The sequence below is a fragment of the Coregonus clupeaformis genome, chromosome 2 (genome assembly GCF_020615455.1).
Source record: "Coregonus clupeaformis isolate EN_2021a chromosome 2, ASM2061545v1, whole genome shotgun sequence".
In the NCBI taxonomy this organism is placed as follows: Eukaryota; Metazoa; Chordata; class Actinopteri; order Salmoniformes; family Salmonidae; genus Coregonus; species Coregonus clupeaformis.
Genome location: NC_059193.1, coordinates 6,942,284 through 6,963,255, shown reverse-complemented (window position 1 = coordinate 6,963,255; position 20,972 = coordinate 6,942,284). Strand labels below are relative to the sequence as shown.

At 42.2% G+C, this 20,972-nt stretch overlaps 1 protein-coding gene across 1 annotated transcript in view; it reads left to right on the top strand.

The window, feature by feature from the left end:
* Positions 1 to 20,972, top strand: part of LOC121585607 (AF4/FMR2 family member 2-like) — a 335,853-nt gene that overhangs the window by 159,985 nt on the left and 154,896 nt on the right. Inside the window, exon 5 of the mRNA XM_045225453.1 lies at positions 15,335 to 15,421. Coding sequence (XP_045081388.1) covers positions 15,335 to 15,421 — 87 coding nt within the window. The remainder of the gene's footprint in view (positions 1 to 15,334; positions 15,422 to 20,972) is intronic.

Here is a 20,972-nt window from a genome sequence, read left to right as displayed (position 1 = left end):
GGCTCCCGTAATCCGATAGCCTTCTCTCCACGTCTCCCTGTAGCAGCCTCCTGCTGCCCAGCCGCTGCCATGTGCCCCCCCCAAAAAACTTTTTGGGGTTGCCTCTCGTCCTTCCAACGATGATGGCCCTGCTGACGCCGTTGCTCCTCTCTCGCCAGGGCCTTGATCTTCCCCCAAGGTCCCTTGCCCCCGAGCATGTCCTCCCAGGACCACGATTTGCCCACCTGGGCCATCGCCAGCCTCTCGATCTCCTTACCAGGCGCTTCCTCCCATGTCCAGCTGTCTTGCTCCTGGACACGCTGCTTGGTCCTTCTATGGTGGGTTTTTCTGTCACGATCGTCTGAGGAAGTGGACCAATACGCAGCGCGTTGAGTGAACATGATGACTTTATTTAATCAAAGCAACCACGAAAACAAATAAACGAATGACGATAGTGAAGTCCACAGTGACAAATGACTGTACATGGAACAAAAACCCACAAACACACAGTGAAACCACAACAGTTTAAATATGGCTCCCAATCAGAGATAACGAGCCGACAGCTGACACTCGTTACCTCCGATTGGGAGTCATATGACTAATCACCAAACATAGAAATGAACAACTAGAAACCAACATAGAAATACACCCAAAAGAAAATGAACAACCCTGGCTCAATAATCAAAGTCCATGGAGCCAGAGTGTCACATTGAACTTGTTATCAGTATAAAAGACACCTGTCCACAACCTCAAACAGTCACACTCCAAACTCTACTATGGCCAAGACCAAAGAGCTGTCAAAGGACACCAGAAACAAAATTGTAGACCTGCACCAGGCTGGGAAGACTGAATCTGCAATAGGTAAGCAGCTTGGTTTGAAGAAATCAACTGTGGGAGCAATTATTAGGAAATGGAAGACATACAAGACCACTGATAATCTCCCTCGATCTGGGGCTCCACGCAAGATCTCACCCCGTGGGGTCAAAATGATCACAAGAACGGTGAGCAAAAATCCCAGAACCACACGGGGGGACCTAGTGAATGACCTGCAGAGAGCTGGGACCAAAGTAACAAAGCCTACCATCAGTAACACACTACGCCGCCAGGGACTCAAATCCTGCAGTGCCAGACTTGCCCCCCTGCTTAAGCCAGTACATGTCCAGGCCCGTCTGAAGTTTGCTAGAGTGCATTTGGATGATCCAGAAGAGGATTGGGAGAATGTCATATGGTCAGATGAAACCAAAATAGAACTTTTTGGTAAAAACTAAACTCGTCGTGTTTGGAGGACAAAGAATGCTGAGTTGCATCCAAAGAATACCATATCTACTGTGAAGCATGGGGGTGGAAACATCATGCTTTGGGGCTGTTTTTCTGCAAAGGGACCAGGACGACTTATCCGTGTAAAGGAAAGAATGAATGGGGCCATGTATCGTGAGATTTTGAGTGAAAACCTCCTTCCATCAGCAAGGGCATTGAAGATGAAACGTGGCTGGGTCTTTCAGCATGACAATGATCCCAAACACACCGCCCGGGCAACGAAGGAGTGGCTTCGTAAGAAGCATTTCAAGGTCCTGGAGTGGCCTAGCCAGTCTCCAGATCTCAACCCCATAGAAAATCTTTGGAGGGAGTTGAAAGTCTGTGTTGCCCATCGACAGCCCCAAAACATCACTGCTCTAGAGGAGATCTGCATGGATGAATGGGCCAAAATACCAGCAACAGTGTGTGAAAACCTTGTGAAGACTTACAGAAAACGTTTGACCTGTGTCATTGCCAACAAAGGGTATATAACAAAGTATTGAGAAACTTTTGTTATTGACCAAATACTTAATTTCCACCATAATTTGCAAATAAATTCATTAAAAATCCTACAATGTGATTTTCTGATTTTCTGGATTTGTTTTTCTCATTTTGTCTGTCATAGTTGACGTGTACCTATGATGAAAATTACAGGCCTCTCTCATCTTTTTAAGTGGGAGAACTTGCACAATTGGTGGCTGACTAAATACTTTTTTCCCCACTGTAGGTCTAATGCTTTAATATTTAATAATTTCTGTCCTCCGAATTCATATTCATTACAAAAACAGTTCAATCTTGGTTTCATCAGACCAGAGAATCTTGTTTCTCATGGTCTGAGAGTCCTTTAGGTGCCTTTTTTGTCAAACTCCAAGCTGGCTGGGATGTGCCTTTTTACTGAGGAGTGGCTTCAGTCTGGGCACTCTACCATTAAGTTCTGATTGGTGGAGTGCTGCACAGATTGTTGTCCTTCTGGAAGGTTCTCCCATCAGAGTGACCATCGGGTTCATGGTCACCTCCTTGACCAAGGCCCTTCTCCCCCGATTGCTCAGTTTGGCCAGGCGGCCAGCTCTAGGCAGAGTCTTGGTGTTTCCAAACTTCTTCCATTTAAGAATGACCTTCAATGCTGCAGATATTTTTTGGTACCCTTCCCTAGATCTGTGCCTCGACACAATCCTGTCTCAGAGCTCTACAGACAATTCCTTCGACCTAATGGCATGGTTTTTGCTCTGACATACACTGTCAACTGTGGGACCTTATATAGACAGGTTTGTGTCTTTCCAAATCATGTCCAATCAATTGAAATTACCACAGGATGATCAATGGAAACATGATGTCCCTGAGCTCAATTTCGAGTCTCACATCAAAGGGTCTGAATACTTATGTAAATAAGGTATTTTCTTCTTTGTTTTTCTTCATAAATTAGCAAACATTTCTAAAAACCTGTTTTCGCTTTGTCATTATTGGGTATTGTGTGTAGATTGATGAGGGAAAAAATTAATTTATTCAATTTTAGAATAAGGCTGAATAATGGAACACAATGTGGAAAAGTCAAGGGGTCTGAATACTTTCCGAATGCACTGTATAGAAGAGGATGATATGTTTTGGAAGCAATTTGAATGGAATCGATGAAGAGAGAGAAAGACTGTGAGAGAGTGCTCACATGCACGTTGATTTAAAGCACGTGTCAAACTCAGGGCCGAGTTTCTGCGGGTTTTCACTCCACCCTTGTACTTGATTGATGAAATAAGGTCAGTAATTAGTAAGGAACTCCCCACACCTGGTTGTCTATGTCTTAATTGAAAGGAAAAACCAAAAAAAACGCAGACACTAGGCCCTCCATGGAGTTTGACACCCCTGATTTAAAGCAACGATATTCGAGTGATAGACTGTTTTAAAACTCTGCAACTGCAATTTTAAAAAATTGTCTTTAGAAAATAATTTGACCCCCGAAAGCCAGATGGAGATGTGCAAATTTGAAGCACATTCAGTCCTTATATTACTGTAGCATAGGCTATGTTGCAGCAAATGTAGGCCTACCTGTCACAAGGAAAACATGTTACCATGATGAGATGATGGGTCTACATGCATTGTGAACTGCGCTCCATACTGAGATGGGCTGTCTGTCCCCACCTTGATCATGCAGATAGCAGAGAGAAGGCCGTAGAGAAGCCATATTTAGACATTGCAAATAATTTAACAGTTACATTTCACGTCATGCAGTTCATAGAAATAATGTATTATAATTTAACGCTTTCTCTTATATAAAAGGGAGTGGGTTTGGCGGGAAATCTCTGTAAATCTCAGTAACCCGTTTCCCGCTATTCAACCCTAGGCCACAGGGAATAGAGATGCTGGGAGGGCTTTAGTGCAGGGTTATGACAGGGAGTCTGTGACACTCACTGATACCCTTGTATGGCTGAGGAGGCTGGGGTGTGTTTGGTACCAGCCGCTGAAGCGTCACTATGGCGACATCTCCAGTCATAAACCAATGCTTCCTCTCCAGCGCCTCAGGCAACGGTAGCACTGTAGACGCCACGGCAACCAGTGGAGGACTACGTACTTCCCCCGACCGAGCGGCTGAGTTATGTGGACCTGTCAAATATGGAACCCTCTGGGAGGGTGATGATGTAAAATAACAGTTGCCGGGCAACCTGCAGTATAGCCGTCAGGTGGAGTGAGTTAAAGCAAAAAACTCACCAGAAGCGGGCGAGCAGAGCAAGCAGAGCGAGGCGGTTGGAAAGGACAGGACAGGCAGATCAGTGACTGTATACTAGTAGGGTAGTCCATATCTCCAATCATCTTTTCTGATAGCGATGTTGTGTTTTTATAAGTGGATGAAATGGTCTAACTTAGGGATGGGATCTAAATGTGCGTAATGGATACCTGGAGGAAAATGGGGGAGGGTCATGTAATTTCAATTTCAGTCCAGGGGAGGGTAATGTAATTTGTAATTAATTAAATGTCTATATTTCTCAGTGTTTTAGAATTTTTTGCTTATTAGGCTATATATCGATGTGTGCCTGATGCCGTCCCTCATCTCTGATTCTCCGCTGGGCGCGCAATATCAAGTGTGCCTATAGGCTATTTAGTGTGGTCTCAATCAAATTATCCATAGGCTATAGGATATTGGCTACGAAGTGCATGCTCGGAGAAGCACAGAGCAAAGTTATATTTCTAAGATACCTGCTGGGATGGTGTACAACTAGGCTGTATTACACACTGCAATGGATATTCCAACCCTGAGCTCTGCTCTTGCTGATCCAAAACATTTCTGTGTGATGCCTAACCAATGACTGTTGTGTAGGCCTCCCATTAAGACTGATTCGAGTAACTTCCATTGTAGTGCTGAAACTGCTTCACTATTGGTCTTTGTGCGAGGTATTGATGTGTTGAAGGTACCGAACTGTCTATTCAATCAGTTGGCATACAGTTCAGACACTGTTCGTCAGAAGACATGCAACCAGAGGTCTCTTCACAGTCCCTAGATCCAGAACAGAGGCTGGGAAATGCACAGTATTAAATAGAGCCATGACTACATGGAACTCTCTGCCACCCCAGGTAACTCAAGCTAGCAATAAAACCAGTTTCAAAAAACAGATAAAAGAACACCTTACTGCACAAAGTGAACTGTGAATAGCACTACTGTTCAAAAGTTTGGGGTCACTTAGAAATGTCCTTGTTTTCCATGAAAACATACATGAAATGAGTTTGAGTAGGAGATATAGCAAAATGCATAGGAAATGTAGTCATTGACAAGGTTAGAAATAATGATTTTTAATATAAATAATAATTGTGTCCTTCAAACTTTGCTTTCGTTAAATAATCCTCCATTTGCAGCAATTACAGCCTTGCAGACCTTTGGCATTCTAATTGTCAATTTGTTGAGGTAATCTGATGAGATTTCACCCCATGCTTCCTGAAGCACCTCCCACAAGTTGGATTGGCTTGATGGGCACTTCTTACGTACCATACGGTCAAGCTGCTCCCACAACAGCTCGGGGTTGAGATCCGGTGACTGTGCTGGCCACTCCATTATAGACAGAATGCCAGCTGACTGCTTCTTCCCTAAATAGTTATTGCAGAGTTTGGAGCTGTGCTTTGGGTCATTGTCCTGTTGTAGGAGGAAATTGGCTCCAATCAAGTGCCGTCCACAGGGTAGGGTATGGCATGGCATTGCAAAATGGAGTGATAGCCTTCCTTCTTCAAGATCCCTTTTACCCTGTACAAATCTCCCACTTTACCACCACCAAAGCACCCCCAGACCATCACATTGCCTCAACCATGCTTGACAGATGGCATCAAGCACTCCTCCAGCATCTTTTCATTTGGTCTGCGTCTCACAAATGTTCTTCTTTGTGATCCGAACACCTCAAACTTCAATTCGTCTGTCCATAACACTTTTTTCCAATCTTCCTCTGTCCAGTGTCTGTGTTCTTTTGCCCATCTTAATCTTTTATTTTTATTGGCCAGTCTGAGATATGGCTTTTTCTTTGCAACTCTGCCTAGATGGTCAGCATCCCGGAGTCGCCTCTTCACTGTTGACGTTGAGACTGGTGTTTTGCGGGTACTATTTAATGAAGCTGCCAGTTGAGGACCTGTGAGGCGTCTGTTTCTCAAACTAGAGACTCTAATGTATTTGTCCTCTTGCTCAGTTGTGCACCGGGGCCTCCCACTCCTCCGGGGCCTCCCACTCCTCTTTGCGCTGTTCTGTGAAGGGAGTAGTACACAGCGTTGTACGTGATCTTCAATTTCTTGGAAATTTCTTGAATGGAATAGCCTTAATTTCTCAGAACAATAATAGACCGATGAGTTTCAGAAGAAAGTTCTCTGTTTCTGGCCATTTTGATTCTGTAATCGAACCCACAATTGCTGATGCTCCAGATACTCAACTAGTCTCAAGAAGGCCAGTTTTATTGCTTCTTTAATCAGCACAACAGTTTTCAGCTGTTGCAAAAGGGTTTTCTAATGATCAGTTAGCCTTTTAAAATGATAAACTTGGATTAGCAAACACACCGTGCCATTGGAACACAGGACTGATGGTTGCTGATAATGGACCTCTGTACGCCTATGTAGATATTCCATAGAAAATCAGCCGTTTCCAGCTACAATAGCCATTTACAACATTAACAATGTCTACACTGTATTTCTGATCAATTAGATGTTATTTTAATGGACCAAAAAATTGCTTTTCTTTCGAAAACAAGGACATTTCTAAGTGACCCCAAACTTTTGAACGGTAGTGTATATTGTATTGTAATTTGCACTGTACAATGTATTAGACCTAGATATTGTGTGTATGTACTGATATGTAGGCTATGTGAGACATTTAAATGTATGTATTTCTATCCTTGACTAATAATGTTCTATACTATGTATTATGTCATTTTTCATGTGGTCCCCAGGAAGAGTAGCTGATGTGTTTGCAGCGGCTAATGGGGATCCTAATAAATACCAAATACCAAACTTGAAGCAGCAGCCGCGGCACAAACAGTCAGAAATGGGCAGCTCATGGTGCTGACAGTAGGCATAATTAATTTCAATAGTCTTCATTTTAATTTCACTTTACTAACAACAAGAGGGCTTTGTGTTGGAGCCTGGCCAAGATAAAGCAAAGCAGTGTGATTAAAAACAACAACAACACAGAGTTACATATGGAATAAACAAAATGTACAGTCAATAACACAATAGAAAATCTATATACAGTGTGTGCAAATGTAGTAAGTTATGAAGGTAAGGCAATAAATAGGCCATAGTGCAAAATAATTACAATTTAGAATTAACACTGGAGTGATAGATGTGCAGAAGATGATGTGCAAATAGAGATACTGGGGTGCAAATGAGCAAAATAAATAACAATGTAAATAACGATATGGGGATGAGGTAGTTGGGTGGGCTAAGTGCGTGCGTGCGTGCGCATATGTGCCACAGAGTTGACAGATGTTCCGTTTTTTTTTTTTACAATTAGGCTAAGTACAAAAACTGTCTACTACAAACAACTGTCTACAAGAAAAACAATGGGTAATAACAAAATAAATCATGAGTAATTACACATGTGGAATAACCGTCAGAAAGTGGATGTTTATTTACACAGTCCTTGTTCCACTTATGTAATAACCGATACCGCTAAACCCTATTACCATGTAATTACAAAGCAATTAATATGTAACTACTATGCTGTTACTACAGTTATTACTGTGTAGTTACATAGTAATAGGGGCAACTCAATGTACAGGGTTACCATTGTTTCCAATAGAAGGCCTCCAGGCCTGTTCTTCCATGTATGAGTAGGGCTGGGCGATATATATCGTATATACCGGTATACTGATATGGAATCACATACCGGTATGGATTTTTACTATTTATTTATTTTACCTTTATTTAACTAGGCAAGTCAGTTTAAAAAAATATTATTTACAATGACGGCCTATCCCGGCCAAACCAGAACGACGCTGGGCCAATTGTGCGCCGCCCTATGGGACTCCCAATCACGGCCGGGTTGTGATACAGCCTGGAATCAAACCAGGGTCTGTAGTGACGCCTCAAGCACTGAGATGCAGTGCCTTAGACCGCTGCGCCACTTGGGAGTCTATGAAGTGCTAATAAAATGAAAAGTTCAACAAATTGAGAATAAAACCATCAGAATGGAGAAAGTCTATTAAAATCAGTTATATATAATATATTGCCCAACCCAATGTATGAATGTTAAAATAAATCAACAACAAAAGCCACAGCCGAGGGATGGATCCATTCATTAACCAGTACACGAGGTGGCCATTGTTGTCTGCTGTAGATGGCCTATTTAGACAGCATGTCCTGCTAGCACCACAGCCACACACTCACACACACACACACACACCAGGCCCAGCGTGAATAATGACTGGTACTTCTCCCTGCGTGACATAGTCTGCCACTATGAATCGGCTGTTGCCCACCTTCTCTCGCTCTCTTTCTCTTTCTCTTTCTCTCTCTCTCTCTCTCTCTCTCTCTCTCTCTCTCTTGGCCTCTCAGCCCTGTTACTTTGCAAACCTCTGTTGTTGTGACAGCCTGGGTCCTTTACTGTGACCAATGTCTATAGATCAGATTATTGTATGGCTTGTAGTGTACAGTACACTTCAATGTCAACGGAAGACATCAATATCCCATGATAATGTGCCCCCTCAACTGTCAGAGATTGCCTAAACCAGGGCTCTCCAACCATGTTCCTGGAGAGCTACCCTCCTGTAGGTTTTCGGTCAATTAGGGTTGGAGCGAAAACCTATTGGACTGTAGCTCTCCAGGAACAGGGTTGGAGAGCCCTGGTCTAAACATTATAGGCCCATAGTGATCTCCACAGAGAAACTTGGGAAGGACCCGTAAGTAATAATTTCACTGTTAGTTTACACCTGTGGTTTACGAAGCATTTGACAAATATAATTTGATTTGATTTTGATTTGAAGTGTTTTTTGTTAATTTACAGTGATGTTAATTATTTAATGTTCATGATTTAATGTTCATGATTTACATTTCAAATACACTACATTGCCAAAAGTATGTGGATACCTGCTCGTCAAACATCTCATTCTAAAATCATGGGCATGGAGTTGGTCCCCCCTTTGCTGCTATAATAGCCTCCACTCTTCTGGGAAGGCTTTCTGCTAGATGTTGGAACATTGCTGCGGGGACGTGCTTCCATTCAGCCACAAGAGCATTAGTGAGATCGGGCACTGATGTTGGGCAATTAGGCCTGGCTCGCAGTCGGCATTGCAATTCATCCCAAAGGTGTTCGATGGGGTTGAGGTCAGGGCTCTGTGCAGGCCAGTCAAGTTCTTCCACACCGATCTCAACAAACCATGTCTGTATCGACCTCGCTTTGTGCACAGGGGCAATGTCATGCTAAAACAGGAAAGGGCCTTCCCCAAACTGTTGCCACAAAGTTGGAAGCACAGAATCATCTAGAATGTCATTGTATGCTTTAGCATTAAGATCTCCCTTCACTGGAACTAAGGGGCCTAGCCGGGCAGGTAGCATTCTCCTGGCATCCGCCAAACCCAGATTCATCCATTGGACTGCCAGATGGTGAAGCGTGACTCATCACTCCAGACAATGCGTTTCCACTGCTCCAGAGTCCAATGGAGGCGAGCTTTACACCACTCCAGCCGACGCTTGGCATTGCGCATGGTGATCTTAGGCTTGTGTGCGGCTGCTCGGCCATGGAAACCCATTTCATAAAGCTCCCGACTAACAGTTCTTGTGCTGACGTTGTTTCCAGAGGCAGTTTGGAACTCGGTAGTGAGTGTTGCAACCGACGACAGTTGATTTTTACACGTTACGCGCTTCAGCACTCGCCGGTCCCGTTCTGTGAGCTTGTGTGACATACCACTTCGCGGCTAAGCTGTTGTTGCGTGTAGACGTTTCCACTTCACAATAACAGAACTTAGAGTTGACCGGGGCAGCTCAAGCAGGGCAGAAATTTGACGAACTGACTTGTTGGAAAGGTGGCATCCTATGACGGTGCCACGTTGAAAATCACTGAGCTCTTCAGTACGGGCCATTCTACTGCCAATGTTTGTCAATGGAGATTCCATGGCTGTATGCTCGATTTTATACACTTGTCAGCAACAGGTGTGGCTGAAATAGCAGAATCCTCTAATTTGAAGGAGTGTCCACATACTTTTGTCCATGTAGTGTATTTAGCACATCAAAACATTATCAAAGTCTCCAGGTAAACAGATGGTGTGTACTTAGTATCCAAACTGATTAGAAAGTGAGCTTTTGGCTCCCTCTCCTACCTGCACTGTGCCTGTGTGCTTGTGCACATCTGTGTGGTATATTATAAATAGAAGGCATGTGTTCTCCTTCATCGTTGCTGATGAACAGGAAAGCTGCAGATTCATCATAACCTTCAATAACTTTCCAACCTGATGGCACAATTACACGGCCATCTGAAAAGTTCACTATTTTTATATAACATTACCTCCGCGGTGGCAGTATCACAGGCCTGGTACCTCATCTACCTGTCCACTTCTGCCCTCCCCGGCCCTGCTCTGCGCTCGCTCTCCTCTTGCCAGCCGAGGGGGGTGGGTGGGTGGGTGGGTGGGTGAGAGAGAGAGAGAGAGAGAGAGAGAGAGAGAGAGAGAGAGAGAGAGAGAGAGAGAGAGAGAGGGAGAGAGGGAGAGAGAGAGAGAGAGAGAGAGGGAGAGAGAGAGAGAGAGAGAGAGAGAGAGAGAGAGAGAGAGAGAGAGAGAGAGAGAGAGAGAGAGAGAGAGAGAGAGAGAGAGAGAGAGAGAGAGAGAGAGAGAGAGAGAGAGAGAGAACTATATATCCCAGAGGCATTATAAACAACTGACTTCAATAAATCTGATCCCCAAACTTGGCGCTCTACAAATGCAGACTTTCCTTTCCTCATTCTATTGAGATGTAGTTAAAACATGCCATGAACTCAGCATGGTCAGTGTCTTCCTGTGGGGAATTTGGGGATGGAGAGATAGAGGAAATGAAAAGACAGCCAGCTGTTGTCCATATGCATCTTCATCTCTGAGGCTGACAGTTCAACAGTACATCGTAATCCTGTAATGTGTCTGTCTAAGTGCATCGATAGGAGCAGTTGATCTTTGAAACCACATTACATGAGAGACAATTGTTCTTACTGTACTGTCAGATACACCACATACTTTATAACACCACAGGACGATAACCCAGACTCTGAGTGTGACGAGATTTAAAGAAGTAATCAAAAACAATTCATCCCTAGACCGAAGAGTTTCAGGAGATGGTCAGTTTAGAATATTATTACAGTGTGCATTTATTTAAACACACACATTTTAACCAGTGGTCTGTCCTGCCGTCACAGGGGTGAAAGACCAAACAGTTTGTTATCCTTGTTTCGCTGTGTTTGGATAGCCCTGTTTGGTTTGGGAGCCATGCTCGGCTGCTTTTAATACATTTAATTTGCAACTCACAGCCTTGCGAGGGTACAGCCAGCTCCCTGCTGCCTCACTGCATCTCACACAAATGAATGGATTGTGTGTGTTCCCAGAAGAAAATAATATTGGTGTTTTTTGGGGTAAGTAAGGTTAAAAGGGAACTTAGTGAAATTTTCAAAGTATGTGAGATTGTAATATCATAAGCCAAGAATGTTGTTGTTTACTTCTAGACATGGATAGTGGGTTTGATAATGTATGTTATATACAGTGGGGGAAAAAAATATTTAGTCAGCCACCAATTGTGCAAGTTCTCCCACTTAAAAAGATGAGAGAGGCCTGTAATTTTCATCATAGGTACACGTCAACTATGACAGACAAATTGAGAAAAGAAAATCCAGAAAATCACATTGTAGGATTTTTTATGAATTTATTTGCAAATTATGGTGGAAAATAAGTATTTGGTCACCTACAAACAAGCAAGATTTCTTCTCTCACAGACCTGTAACTTCTTCTTTAAGAGGCTCCTCTGTCCTCCACTCGTTACCTGTATTAATGGCACCTGTTTGAACTTGTTATCAGTATAAAAGACACCTGTCCACAACCTCAAACAGTCACACTCCAAACTCCACTATGGCCAAGACCAAAGAGCTGTCAAAGGACACCAGAAACAAAATTGTAGACCTGCACCAGGCTGGGAAGACTGAATCTGCAATAGGTAAGCAGCTTGGTTTGAAGAAATCAACTGTGGGAGCAATTATTAGGAAATGGAAGACATACAAGACCACTGATAATCTCCCTCGATCTGGGGCTCCACGCAAGATCTCACCCGTGGGGTCAAAATGATCACAAGAACGGTGAGCAAAAATCCCAGAACCACACGGGGGGACCTAGTGAATGACCTGCAGAGAGCTGGGACCAAAGTAACAAAGCCTACCATCAGTAACACACTATGCCGCCAGGGACTCAAATCCTGCAGTGCCAGACGTGTCCCCCTGCTTAAGCCAGTACATGTCCAGGCCCGTCTGAAGTCTGCTAGAGTGCATTTGGATGATCCAGAAGAGGATTGGGAGAATGTCATATGGTCAGATGAAACCAAAATAGAACTTTTTGGTAAAAACTCAACTCGTCGTGTTTGGAGGACAAAGAATGCTGAGTTGCATCCAAATAACACCATACCTACTGTGAAGCATGGGGGTGGAAACATCATGCTTTGGGGCTGTTTTTCTGCAAAGGGACCAGGACGACTGATCCGTGTAAAGGAAAGAATGAATGGGGCCATGTATCGTGAGATTTTGAGTGAAAACCTCCTTCCATCAGCAAGGGCATTGAAGATGAAACGTGGCTGGGTCTTTCAGCATGACAATGATCCCAAACACACCGCCCGGGCAACGAAGGAGTGGCTTCGTAAGAAGCATTTCAAGGTCCTGGAGTGGCCTAGCCAGTCTCCAGATCTCAACCCCATAGAAAATATTTGGAGGGGAGTTGAAAGTCCGTGTTGCCCAGCGACAGCCCCAAAACATCACTGCTCTAGAGGAGATCTGCATGGAGGAATGGGCCAAAATACCAGCAACAGTGTGTGAAAACCTTGTGAAGACTTACAGAAAACGTTTGACCTGTGTCATTGCCAACAAAGGGTATATAACAAAGTATTGAGAAACTTTTGTTATTGACCAAATACTTATTTTCCACCATAATTTGCAAATAAATTCATTAAAAATCCTACAATGTGATTTTCAGGATTTTTTTTCTCATTCTGTCTGTCATAGTTGACGTGTACCTATGATGAAAATTACAGGCCTCTCTCATCTATTTAAGTGGGAGAACTTGCACAATTGGTGGCTGACTAAATACTTTTTTCCCCCACTGTATATGCCATTTAGCAGACGCTTTTATCCAAACGACTTACAGTCGTGTGCAGACATTTTACGTATGGTGGTCCCGGGATTCAAACCTACTACCCTGGTGCTACAAGTGCCATGCTCTAACGACTGAGCTACAACGTTGATAACTTCTACTCTGACAAACACGTGCAGCCACACAGCGAGAACCAGTAACTTATGTCCAAGTACACGGTTTTAATGTGCTACTCTACATCATTAGATTTAATTGCCACAATGTGCTACTCTAGACCATTAGATTTCATTGCCACATTGTGCTACTCTAGACCATTAGATTTCATTGCCACATTGTGCTACTCTAGATCAATAAATTTCATTGCCACATTGTGCTACTCTAGACCATTAGATTTCATTGCCACATTGTGCTACTCTAGATCAATAGATTTCATTGCCACATTGTGCTACTCTAGATCATTAAATTTCATTGCCACATTGTGCTACTCTAGATCGTTAGATTTTATTGCCACATTGTGCTACTCTAGATCGTACTGTTCATTGACAACCACAGCCAATGTACTACTACTACTACTGCTACTGCTAAAGCTGCTACTACTACTACTATCACTACTACTACTACTACTACTACTACTACTACTACTACTACTACTACTACTACTACTACTACTATCAATACTACTACTACTACTACTACTACTACTGTCACTACTACTACTACTACTATTATCACTACTAATATTACTAATATTAATAAAACTAATAATAATAATAATAATAATAATAATAATAATAATAATAATAATAATAATAATATTATCACTACTACTACTGTTACTGCTACTATCACTACTACTACTACTTATAATACTGCTACTGCTACTACTACTACTACTACTACTACTACTACTGTCACTAATACTACTGCTACTACTGCTGCTGCTGCTGCTACTGCTACTACTACTACTACTACTACTACTACTACTATCAATACTACTACTACTACTATCAATACTACTAATAATATCACTACTACTACTACTCAAATCAAATCAAATCAAATTGTATTTGCCACATGCGCCGAATACAGCAGATGTAGACATTACAGTGAAAAGCTTGCTTACAAGCCCTTAACCAACAATGCATTTTTTTTATTGCCACATTGTGCTACTCTGAAATGTGAGTATCTCTATTAAGCATCAAGTTCAGTCTGACAGTTCAGGTAAATAAAGTCAGAGGTGGTTATTTTCATTTGACCGTCCCAAGTTCAAAACAGACCTCAATCGGGTTGTGCCATCATGATAATTTAAATGTTGTGTGAGAGAGAGAGAGTGTATGGTCTGTAATGGATAAATTAGGAGCAAGCTCAACTGATGTGTGTATGCAGTGAGTGTCAAGCTGTTATCTGGTGCGTGCTCATTCATATACTGTATGCTCACTGAAAGCAGACACCCTCTGCAAGCTCACAACCCATCTCTCTCTGTTTCTGACACACATACACACACACACACACACATACACACACACACACACACACACATAAACACACACACACACACACACACACACACACACACACTGTGTCTGATCCTGTGTGGGGCTGCTCTCACAGGGATGTCATGGCCCCTATCACTCCCTGGTTGATGGTTAGTTGAGCCCAGTAGAATCGAGCAAGCCTGGCCACACAGGCTGCAGCAGGCAGGCATGGGGAACAGACACAGACAGAGCCATAGAGCCAGAGCCAGACCCAGCACAATCAACCAGGAGGTTAAGGAGCCTATTTCTACTCTCTCCTTAAATCTCCCCATTAATATCATGAGTCTTGGGTTGCCTATGAGCCACAGTAATTATAGAAGCATGGCTGCTGCCTCCGTGACTCTCCTGTAGTGATGCTGCCTCTGTGACTCTCCTGTAGAGATGCTGCCTCTGTGAATCTCGTGTAGAGATGTTGCCTCTGTGAATCTCGTGTAGAGATGTTGCCTCTGTAACTCTCCTGTAGAGATGCTGCCTCTGTAACTCTCCTGTAGAGATGCTGCCTCTGTGACTCTCCTGTAGAGATGCTGCCTCCGTGACTTTCCTGTAGAGGTGCTGCCTCCGTGACTTTCCTGTAGAGGTGCTGCCTCCGTGACTTTCCTGTAGAGGTGCTACCTCCGTGACTCTCCTGTAGAGATGGTGCCTCCATGACTCTCCTGTAGAGAAGCAGCAATGACCGTTGCTTGTTTGAATGTTTACAGTAGGGGTGTGAGCATGTGCGCGTGCCCGTATACGTTATGTGGCTGACTTGAGTAATGTCTCTCCCTGCAGGAGATGACACACTCCTGGCCTCCTCCCCTGACTGCCATCCACACTCCAGGCAAGGCTGAGCAGACTAAGTTCCCTATTCCCTCCAAGGTGAGTCCTAACGCATATAGACTACTACAATGTACTGTTCATTGACAACCACAGCCAATGTACTGCTACTGCTAAAGCTGCTGCTGCTACTACTACTACTACTACTACTACTACTACTACTACTACTACTACTACTACTACTACTACTACTACTACTAATATCACTATCACTACTACTACTACTACAATTACAACTACTACTACTACTATTATCACTACTACCATCACTACTATTAATAATAATAATAATAATAATAATAATAATAATAATAATAATAATAATAATAATAATAATAATAATAATATTATTATCACTACTACTACTACTACTACTACTACTGCTACTACTAATGTTTTTTTCTTTTTTATTATTATTATTTATTATTTTTTTATAGGGGCTAGATCAGCTTTAATTTTGCAGATAGATTGTAACTTCCATCAATGTAATTGTCTGCATCACTTCCAATCCCCCATATGTTTGTTTTTTTCTCTCTCGCATATATACAGTGTGGTAAAAAAGTATTTAGTCAGCCACCAATTGTGCAAGTTCTCCCACTTAAAAAGATGAGAGAGGCCTGTAATTTTTATCATAGGTACACGTCAATTATGACAGACAAATTGAGAAAAGAAAATCCAGAAAATCACATTGTAGGATTTTTTATGAATTTATTTGCAAATTATGGTGGAAAATAAGTATTTGGTCACCTACAAACAAGCAAGATTTCTGGCTCTCACAGACCTGTAACTTCTTCTTTAAGAGGCTCCTCTGTCCTCCACTCGTTACCTGTATTAATGGCACCTGTTTGAACTTGTTATCAGTATAAAAGACACCTGTCCACAACCTCAAACAGTCACACTCCAAACTCCACTATGGCCAAGACCAAAGAGCTGTCAAAGGACACCAGAAACAAAATTGTAGACCTGCACCAGGCTGGGAAGACTGAATCTGCAATAGGTAAGCAGCTTGGTTTGAAGAAATCAACTGTGGGAGCAATTATTAGGAAATGGAAGACATACAAGACCACTGATAATCTCCCTCGATCTGGGGCTCCACGCAAAATCTCACCCCGTGGGGGTCAAAATGATCACAAGAACAGTGAGCAAAAATCCCAGAACCACACGGGGGGACCTAGTGAATGACCTGCAGAGAGCTGGGACCAAAGTAACAAAGCCTACCATCAGTAACACACTACGCCGCCAGGGACTCAAATCCTGCAGTGCCAGACGTGTCCCCCTGCTTAAGCCAGTACATGTCCAGGCCCGTCTGAAGTTTGCTAGAGTGCATTTGGATGATCCAGAAGAGGATTGGGAGAATGTCATATGGTCAGATGAAACCAAAATATAACTTTTTGGTAAAAACTCAACTCGTCGTGTTTGGAGGACAAAGAATGCTGAGTTGCATCCAAAGAACACCATACCTACTGTGAAGCATGGGGGTGGAAACATCATGCTTTGGGGCTGTTTTTCTGCAAAGGGACCAGGACGACTGATCCGTGTAAAGGAAAGAATGAATGGGGCCATGTATCGTGAGATTTTGAGTAAAAACCTCCTTCCATCAGCAAGGGCATTGAAGATGAAACATGGCTGGGTCTTTCAGCATGACAATGATCCCAAACACACCGCCCGGGCAACGAAGGAGTGGCTTCATAAGAAGCATTTCAAGGTCCTGGAGTGGCCTAGCCAGTCTCAACCCCATAGAAAATCTTTGGAGGGAGTTGTAAATCCGTGTTGCCCAGCGACAGCCCCAAAACATCACTGCTCTAGAGGAGATCTGCATGGAGGAATGGGCCAAAATACCAGCAACAGTGTGTGAAAACCTTGTGAAGACTTACAGAAAACGTTTGACCTGTGTCATTGCCAACAAATGGTATGTAACAAAGTATTGAGAAACCTTTGTTATTGACCAAATACTTATTTTCCACCATAATTTGCAAATCAATTCATAAAAAATCCTACAATGTTATTTTCTGGATTTTTTTCCCTCATTTTGTCTGTCATAGTTGACGTGTACCTATGATGAAAATTATAGGCCTCTCTCATCTTTTTAAGTGGGAGAATTTGCACAATTGGTGGCTGACTAAATACTTTTTTTCCCCCACTGTACATACATATATACATACATACAGTGGGGAGAACAAGTATTTGATACACAGCCGATTTTGCAGGTTTTCCTACTTACAAAGCATGTAGAGGTCTTTATCATAGGTACACTTCAACTGTGAGAGATGGAATCTAAAACAAAAATCCAGAAAATCACATTGTATGATTTTTAAGTAATTAATTAGCATTTTATTGCATGACATAAGTATTTGATACATCAGAAAAGCAGAACTTAATATTTGGTACAGAAACCTTTGTTTGCAATTACAGAGATCATACGTTTCTTGTAGGTCTTGACCAGGTTTGCACACACTGCAGCAGGGATTTTGGCCCACTCCTCCATACAGACCTTCTCCAGATCCTTCAGGTTTCGGGGCTGTCGCTGGGCAATACGGACTTTCAGCTCCCTCCAAAGATTTTATATTGGGTTCAGGTCTGGAGACTGGCTAGGCCACTCCAGGACCTTGAGATGCTTCTTACGGAGCCACTCCTTAGTTGCCCTGGCTGTGTGTTTTGGGTCGTTGTCATGCTGGAAGACCCAGCCACGACCCATCTTCAATGCTCTTACTGAGGGAAGGAGGTTGTTGGCCAAGATCTCGCGATACATGGCCCCATCCATCCTCCCCTCAATACGGTGCAGTCGTCCTGTACCCTTTGCAGAAAAGCATCCCCAAATAATGTTTCCACCTCCATGCTTCATGGTTGGGATGGTTTCTTGGGGTTGTACTCATCCTTCTTCTTCCTCCAAACACCGCGAGTGGAGTTTAGACCACATGACCTTCTCCCATTCCTCCTCTGGATCATCCAGATGGTCATTGGCAAACTTCAGACGGGCCTGGACATGCGCTGGCTTGAGCAGGGGGACCTTGCGTGTGCTGCAGGATTTTAATCGATGACGGCGTAGTGTGTTAGTAATGGTTTTCTTTGAGACTGTGGTCCCAGCTGTCTTCAGGTCATTGACCAGGTCCTGCCGTGTAGTTCTGGGCTGATCTCTTGATGCCCCACGAGGTGAGATCATGCATGGAGCCCCAGACCGAGGGTGATTGACCGTCATCTTGAGCTTCTTCCATTTTCTAATAATTGCACCAACAGTTGTTGCCTTCTCACCAAGCTGCTTGTCTATTGTCATGTAGCCCATCGCAGCCTCGTGCAGGTCTACAATTGTATCCCTGATGTCCTTACACAGCTCTCTGGTCTTGGCCATTGTGGAGAGGTTGGAGTCTGTTTGATTGAGTGTGTGGACAGGTGTCTTTTATACAGGTAACGAGTTCAAACAGGTGCAGTTAATACAGGTAATGAGTGGAGAACAGGAGGGCTTCTTCAAGAAAAATTAACAGGTCTGTGAGAGCCGGAATTCTTACTGGTTGGTAGGTGATCAAATACTTATGTCATGCAATAAAATGCAAATTAATTACTTAAAAATCATACAATGTGATTTTCTGGATCTCACAGTTGAAGTGTACCTATGATAAAAATTACAGACCTCTACATGCTTTGGAAGTAGGAAAACCTGCAAAATCGGCAGTGTATCAAATACTTGTTCTCCCCACTGTACATATACTTTACAAATATATATATTTCCCTTTATTACTTTCCAACCCCACCATCCCCTCCCTAATTGGAGTAAACTAGTGAACAACAATGCTTAGGCGGCCTCTACTTCATGCTTATACATACTATATACATTTTATGGACACAGTCACTAATTATATTTTGTTTGTTTTTACTCCTGAACTTCCTCCGATCATGTCCATCTGGTATGCTTCTATATGCCATATCTTTCTAACTGTGCTCTTTCAATAAAGCTCACAATACATAACCTATATACTTATTATGGACACAGCATGTTTACACTAGTTATCTTGTTGATATTAGTTGTTGTTATTAGTCCCTTCCTTCAGCTCCATTCAACACCTCCCATCTATCTCTTAACACCATCCATATTGGATTTCTATTTGCCATATATTTTTCAACTGTACTGTGATGTTTTACAAAAGTTCTGAACCTTTCTATTCTCATTGTTTCTACAGTTTGTGAATTGAAAATAAACATCTTTGCTAAAAGTATTATAATATTATTGATCGATTGACTATGACTTTTCAGATCACCCAGTAGTGCTATCTGCAGGGTCAGCTCCATGCAAATATTGCAATCCTTCAGCCATTCCTGGACCTGTGTCCAGAAACAAGCTAAAAATGGACAGTACCAAAACAATAATGATCTAATGATTCTGTCTCTTCACAGCCAAATCTGCAGAGCTGGGAAGATTGTATCTCCCTTACAAATAACATTCTATTGGTAGCAAGAATTTTATATAATAATTTAAAATGAACAATTCTATGTTTTGAATCCGGCGTCGTTTTGCATATCAGTTCATAAACACTATGCCATGGAATCGGTACGTCAAAAATCTCTTCCCAACAATTTTTCAATCTATATGGGGATGGCTGTCAATCTTTTGGTCCTTAAATGAAACTGGTAAACTTTTTTATTTATCACAATTTTCTTTAACCAGTTATGTTCTTTAATGCAAGGCCGACAGACAAGTTCCTTACTTTTTCCACCTTCCACTTTCCTCTTCCATATATTTGAGTTTAACCACAGTATTTGTTGCAATATTTGTTCTGTCATTTCTGGAGGATTCAATTGAAATTGCAACCAACTTTCTATGGCTTGTTTTAGAAATAGTGATATTTGGGAGATTATTTCCTTTTCAAATACCTGACAGTGAGGGGTTGTAATCTGAATAAAGGGAAAAAGTTCTTCTTGAACATTGGGTGAGACAATCTTACTAGTTTGCTAGAGAACCAGTTCGGATTTAAGTATAATTTTTGCATGACTGAAGCTTTTAGTGATAGGTCTAATGCTTTAATATTTAATCATTTCTGTCCTCCTAATTCATATTCATTATATAAATAGGCCCGTTTAATTTTGTCTGGCTTGCCGTTCCAAATAAAATTGAATATTTTTTTCTCATATAATTTAAAAAACTCTTCGCTAGGCGTAGGCAAGACCATAAGCAAATAGGTAAACTGGGATAATACTAAAGAGTTAATCAGTGTGATTTTTCCACAAATTGACAGGTATTTACCTTTCCATGGTAGCAAGATCTTATCTATTTCTGCTAACTTTCTATTAAATTTTTTTGGAGTGAGATCATTTATTTCATTTGGGATATGTATTCCGAGTATATCCACATCCCCATCAGACCATTTTATTGGTAAACTACATGGTAATGTAAAAATTGTATTTTTTTGTTATCCAATACGTAATATAGTACATTTATCATAATTTGGTTGTAAACCAGAGAGGTTAGAAAATGTATCTAGATCCTCTATGAGGCTGTGGAGGGATTCAAGTTGTGGATTTAAAAGAAAACATGAATCATCAGCGTACAATGACACCTTTGTTTTTAAGCCCTGGATTTCTAATCCCTTGATTTTTTTGTTGG